Below are 6,000 nucleotides of genomic sequence, written 5' to 3'. Positions count from 1 at the left end.
CATTGTTTATAGGTTCAATATAAGTCAAATAATATAGCCTTTCCACAGGAGTATCTTTTTATATTTTTCCAAAAAGAATACAAACAGCCAATAGCATATTACAAAGTTATCCCCCTCACTGGGGACAATTCCGGGAGGTAAAACGGGCACGCACCGGGGCGAGTTGTCCAGTATTCGAAGTGGTTAGTGTATGTTTTATAATGTGGCTCCCTCTGGTGGCGCAAAGCGTATCTGCTCTTGTCAATTCAATCGTTTTATTAGGTTAATATTGCTATATGTTTGTAACCGTTTTAGAAAAGCAATAAGCTACTCGAGGCACTTGGAAAATGTACTAGTATGCTATTTATTGATTGATTGAATACTTTATTAACAGGTTTTGTGTCAGGCTTCTTTCTATCCCAGGTAAGGATCCAAAATGCAGAACTCACGGACACAAGGAACAAACTTAAAGGCTTTATTTGGCAAAAGTAGAAATCAGTTACACCATCACAAGGAAAGAAATAAACGGATACACAAGGCAGAGCAAACTGATAAACCAACAACCACATGAGATCATCAAGGGCTATATATATAGACTAGGTTCATGTTAGCCTGACCCAAACAGAGACATTTCTCGTCTAGAGGGGCGGGTCGCGCCTCAGAAATGCGCGCACCCTGATTGGATCTCATCGATCTGTCCGTCACCCCCGGCCCCTCCTCTCCCCCCTAGTGCAGCGCTACGTCACATCATTTAGAGCGACGCCCACCCGGAAGGGTTGACTCCCACTTTTAGACTGGTTCAGCCCACGGCTTTTTCCAGGCTTTCATCTTTCGCGCAGACGAAATGAAAGCCTGGGTATCGAGGCTAGGTTCATGTTATGTAGACAGCACTATAATTGTATTGTATGTAGTCATAGCACGTCATAGTACATAATGTATAGCATAGTAGTAAATATGTATAGTGTATGTATAGTTTCATTATATAGATATTCCACTGTTACTTTCTTAGCTTACGCATGTTTCATGATAAATGCTTTTATGTGATGTATTCCCATGCTTTTTGTTCTTGCTTAATGTAAGTCGCTCTGGATTAAGAGCGTCTGATAAATGCCTACATTGTAAATTGTAAATTGGAGCAGGTGTGGTGAAACACAGGTTGGTCCAGGGCTGTGACACTTTGGGCCAAAAAGCCCCTAGAGGGCCTATAGGCTTGTTTCCATTCTGGTCCTCTGCATAATATCAGAACGGGTCAGAACCGCTATCGGCAGAAGATCTGACCCTGCAGAATAACCGGAGATCGGATTTAGGTCATAGTTTCATAATCGTACACCTCTAGTTTTTTGTGTCCTAAACATCATTAAAATAAGATATGTGTCCCCTTATCTCTCAAATGGTTTTACCCATTTTGGGGCGGGAACCCCTTTTGGTGTTAGCATTATGTTATGCTTTAGCTATTGAAAAATAGCAGATCTACAAGCTCTTAGCGCGCCACTCGGTGGCACGCTAAGAGCTTGTAGATCTGCTATTTTTGAAAAATCGAAGAACGACTGACATAGAAACATAGCTTTTTCAGAAAAACTGTCAGGATGTAGAAGACACTTTTAGAATCTGATCTCAGGTCAGAATGGGTTAAATCCCTGTGAGAGAAGACTGCAGTAGCCGAGAACCCATTCAGGTCGGGAACCCCTTTTGGCGTTTTAAGCATTGTGTTATACTTTAGCTATATACTAACCCTAACCCATATAGCGTGGCACAGAGTGCAACGCTAGGAGCTTGTAGGTCTGCTATTTCTGAATTGACCCAGTAGGCCTATTGACTTGTTCCACCAGTGTCTTCTGGTGTTAGGGGGAACAGTGTCAGTATCCTGGTGTTGGGGGGAACAGTGTCAGTATCCTGGTGTTGGGGGGAACAGTGTCAGTATCCTGGTGTTGGGGGGAACAGTGTCAGTATCCTGGTGTTGGGGGGAACAGTGTCAGTATCCTGGTGTTGGGGGGAACAGTGTCAGTATCCTGGTGTTGGGGGGAACAGTGTCAGTATCCTGGTGTTGGGGGGAACAGTGTCAGTATCCTGGTGTTGGGGGGAACAGTGTCAGTATCCTGGTGTTAGGGGGAACAGTGTCAGTATCCTGGTGTTGGGGGGAACAGTGTCCGTATCCTGGTGTCGGGGGAACAGTGTCAGTATCCTGGTGTTGGGGGGAACAGTGTCAGTATCCTGGTGTTGGGGGGGAACAGTGTCAGTATGCTGGTGTTGGGGGGGAACAGTGTCAGTATCCTGGTGTTGGGGGGGAACAGTGTCAGTATCCTGGTGTTGGGGGGGAACAGTGTCAGTATCCTGGTGTTGGGGGGAACAGTGTCAGTATCCTGGTGTTGGGGGGAACAGTGTCAGTATCCTGGTGTTAGGGGGAACAGTGTCAGTATCCTGGTGTTAGGGGGAAGAGTGTCAGTATCCTGGTGTTGGGGGGGAACAGTGTCAGTATCCTGGTGTTGGGGGGGAACAGTGTCAGTATCCTGGTGTTGGGGGGAACAGTGTCAGTATCCTGGTGTTGGGGGGAACAGTGTCAGTATCCTGGTGTTGGGGGGAACAGTATCAGTATTCTGGTGTTGGGGGGAACAGTGTCAGTATCCTGGTGTTAGGGGGAACAGTGTCAGTATCCTGGTGTTGGGGGGAACAGTGTCAGTATCCTGGTGTTGGGGGGAACAGTGTCAGTATCCTGGTGTTGGGGGGAACAGTGTCAGTATCCTGGTGTTGGGGGGAACAGTGTCAGTATCCTGGTGTTGGGGGGAACAGTGTCAGTATCCTGGTGTTGGGGGGAACAGTGTCAGTATCCTGGTGTTGGGGGGAACAGTGTCAGTATCCTGGTGTTGGGGGGAACAGTGTCAGTATCCTGGTGTTAGGGGGAACAGTGTCAGTATCCTGGTGTTGGGGGGAACAGTGTCAGTATCCTGGTGTTGGGGGGAACAGTGTCAGTATCCTGGTGTTGGGGGGAACAGTGTCAGTATCCTGGTGTTGGGGGGAACAGTGTCAGTATCCTGGTGTTGGGGGGAACAGTGTCAGTTTCCTGGTGTTGGGGGGAACAGTGTCAGTATCCTGGTGTTGGGGGGAACAGTGTCAGTATCCTGGTGTTGGGGGGAACAGTGTCAGGGTCAGTTTCCTGGTGCTGGGAGGAACAGTGTCAGGGTCAGTTTCCTGGTGCTGGGGGGAACAGTGTCAGGGTCAGCCTACGCAGAGTTTCCTGGTGCTGGGGGGACTGCTCACACACGCGGTGAACGATGGTCCTCACGGCCTGGACTCTGTGAGTCTGCTGCTCCAATAGGGAGGAGGGGGAGGAGCCAGGGAGCAGGGGGGCGGAGCCGGAGGAGGTCAGGGGGGTGTAGCGTCCCTCGACGGCTTTCTGGAGGTGTTTAGCGCGAGTCTGGAGAGACAGCAGACTGACGAAGTCCTGTAGGGAAAGAAACGTTAGTCATTATTCATTTACATAATGTGATGTCACCATTAGTCATTATTCATTTACATAATGTGATGTCACCATTAGTCATTATTCATTTACATAATGTGATGTCACCATTAGTCATTATTCATTACATAATGTGATGTCAACATTAGTCATTATTCATTTACATAATGTGATGTCACCATTAGTCATTATTCATTTACATAATGTGATGTCACCATTAGTCATTATTCATTTACATAATGTGATGTCACCATTAGTCATTATTCATTTACATAATGTGATGTCACCATTAGTCATTATTCATTTACATAATGTGATGTCACCATTAGTCATTATTCATTTACATAATGTGACATCACCATTAGTCATTATTCATTTACATAATGTGATGTCAACATTAGTCATTATTCATTTACATAATGTGATGTCACCATTAGTCATTATTCATTTACATAATGTGATGTCACCATTAGTCATTATTCATTTACATAATGTGATGTCACCATTAGTCATTATTCATTTACATAACGTGATGTCACCATTAGTCATTATTCATTTTATATAATTTCATATGTTTGAATATTTAACCGTGAAATGTGCCGCGCTATGAGCTTGTAGATCTGCTATTTCTGAAAAGGCGTCAAAATGTTGCGCAAATATTTGCTTCTGGGTGTGTCCAGTTGGAACAACATGTTTTCAGATGCTCGGCGGCCGAATACAGATAATTCTGGGGGTTCTTGATGTGAAAAAGGTTGAGAACCAACTGAGATAGAAACATGGGGTTTTTCAGAAAACTGTCAGGATTTGTAGAATCTGTCTCTTGTGACATACAATGTTATGGTTCCAATTCTTATAGAGGGGACTCTATAGACAGACAGACAGACAGACAGACAGACCCTGTCTTTGGTTTCCTGGAGGTGGTGGAGGTCGGAGGTCAAAGTTCCGTAGTCTTCCTGCAGGGCGGCGCTGTGGAGCCTCTGGTTCTGCAGACGCTCCCTGAGAGATGCCTTCACAGAGAGCAGATCGCTCAGCTGCTGCTCACACTCTGTGACCTGCTGTAGCACGCACGCACGCACGCACACACACACATGCACGCGCACGCACGCACACACACACACACACACACACACACACGCACATGCACTTCCCATTACAGTCAGAACTACAGACTCACTCCCAATCGTCCACCGTAGTCTGAAAACCCACCTCTTAAGACTCCATCTTAGCCCGTAGCCCCTCCCCTAGCCTCGACGACCTTACAGGCGTATGCAAAGACTCAACTTATGTAATTTAGATAGCATTTTATCATGTAGACATATAGCATTATATAGTGTATACGCATAGTTTAATTATACAGATAATTATCTGTGGCTCAGAGGTAGAGTGGCTGGATGGTAACCGTAAGGTTGCCAGTTCGAACCCTGTGGGCTCCCCCAGAGTTACTGTCGAAGTGTCCTTGAGCAAGACTCTGAACCCCTAATTGCTCCTGATGTGCTGGTTGGTGCCTTGCATGGTTTCAGCCGCCATCGGTGTATGAATGTGTGTGTGTGAATGGGTGAATGTAATGCACAATCTATGTAAAGGTGTGTGTGAATGGGTGAATGTAATGCACAGTCTATGTAAAGGTGTGTGTGAATGGGTGAACGTAATGCACAGTCTATGTAAAGGTGTGTGTGTGTGTGTGTGTGTGTGTGTGTGTGTGTGTGAATGGGTGAATGTAATGCACCATCTCTGTAAAGCGCCTTGGATAAAGGCACTATATAAATGTACCATTGAACCGTGTATTACCTTATGTGTGGTGTGTGTGTTGTTAATATGTTAATACCTTATGTGTGGTGTGCGTGTTGTTAATATGTTAATACCTTATGTGTGGTGTGTGTGTTGTTAACATGTTAATACCTTATGTGTGGTGTGTGCGTGTTGTTAACATGTTAATACCTTATGTGTGGTGTGTGTGTGTTGTTAATATGTTAATACCTTATGTGTGGTGTGCGTGTTGTTAATATGTTAATACCTTATGTGTGGTGTGTGTGTTGTTAATATGTTAATACCTTATGTGTGGTGTGCGTGTTGTTAATATGTTAATACCTTATGTGTGGTGTGTGTGTTGTTAACATGTTAATACCTTATGTGTGGTGTGTGCGTGTTGTTAACATGTTAATACCTTATGTGTGGTGTGTGCGTGTTGTTAACATGTTAATACCTTATGTGTGGTGTGCGTGTTGTTAACATGTTAATACCTTATGTGTGGTGTGCATGTTGTTAATATGTTAATACCTTATGTGTGGTGTGTGTGTTGTTAACATGTTAATACCTTATGTGTGGTGTGTGCGTGTTGTTAATATGTTAATACCTTATGTGTGGTGTGTGTGTTGTTAACATGTTAATACCTTATGTGTGGTGTGTGTGTGTTGTTAACATGTTAATACCTTATGTGTGGTGTGTGTGTTGTTAATATGTTAATACCTTATGTGTGGTGTGTGTGTTGTTAATATGTTAATACCTTATGTGTGGTGTGCGTGTTGTTAACATGTTAATACCTTATGTGTGGTGTGTGTGTTGTTAAC

General features: G+C 44.5%; 1 protein-coding gene across 1 annotated transcript in view; it reads right to left on the bottom strand.

The window, feature by feature from the left end:
• Window positions 1-3,157: 3,157 nt before the first annotated feature.
• The window catches only part of LOC310878482 (coiled-coil domain-containing protein 40-like), a gene marked incomplete at both ends in the record, with an annotated part of 28,847 nt that continues 26,004 nt past the window's right edge, over window positions 3,158-6,000 (bottom strand). The window contains 2 exons of the mRNA XM_083792812.1: window positions 3,158-3,418; window positions 4,330-4,488. Coding sequence (XP_083648938.1) covers window positions 3,158-3,418; window positions 4,330-4,488 — 420 coding nt within the window. The remainder of the gene's footprint in view (window positions 3,419-4,329; window positions 4,489-6,000) is intronic.

The sequence above is a fragment of the Protomyctophum parallelum genome (genome assembly GCF_964188405.1).
Source record: "Protomyctophum parallelum genome assembly, chromosome: 20".
Classification (NCBI taxonomy): Eukaryota; Metazoa; Chordata; class Actinopteri; order Myctophiformes; family Myctophidae; genus Protomyctophum; species Protomyctophum parallelum.
This window is presented reverse-complemented; position numbering and strand designations above follow the sequence as displayed.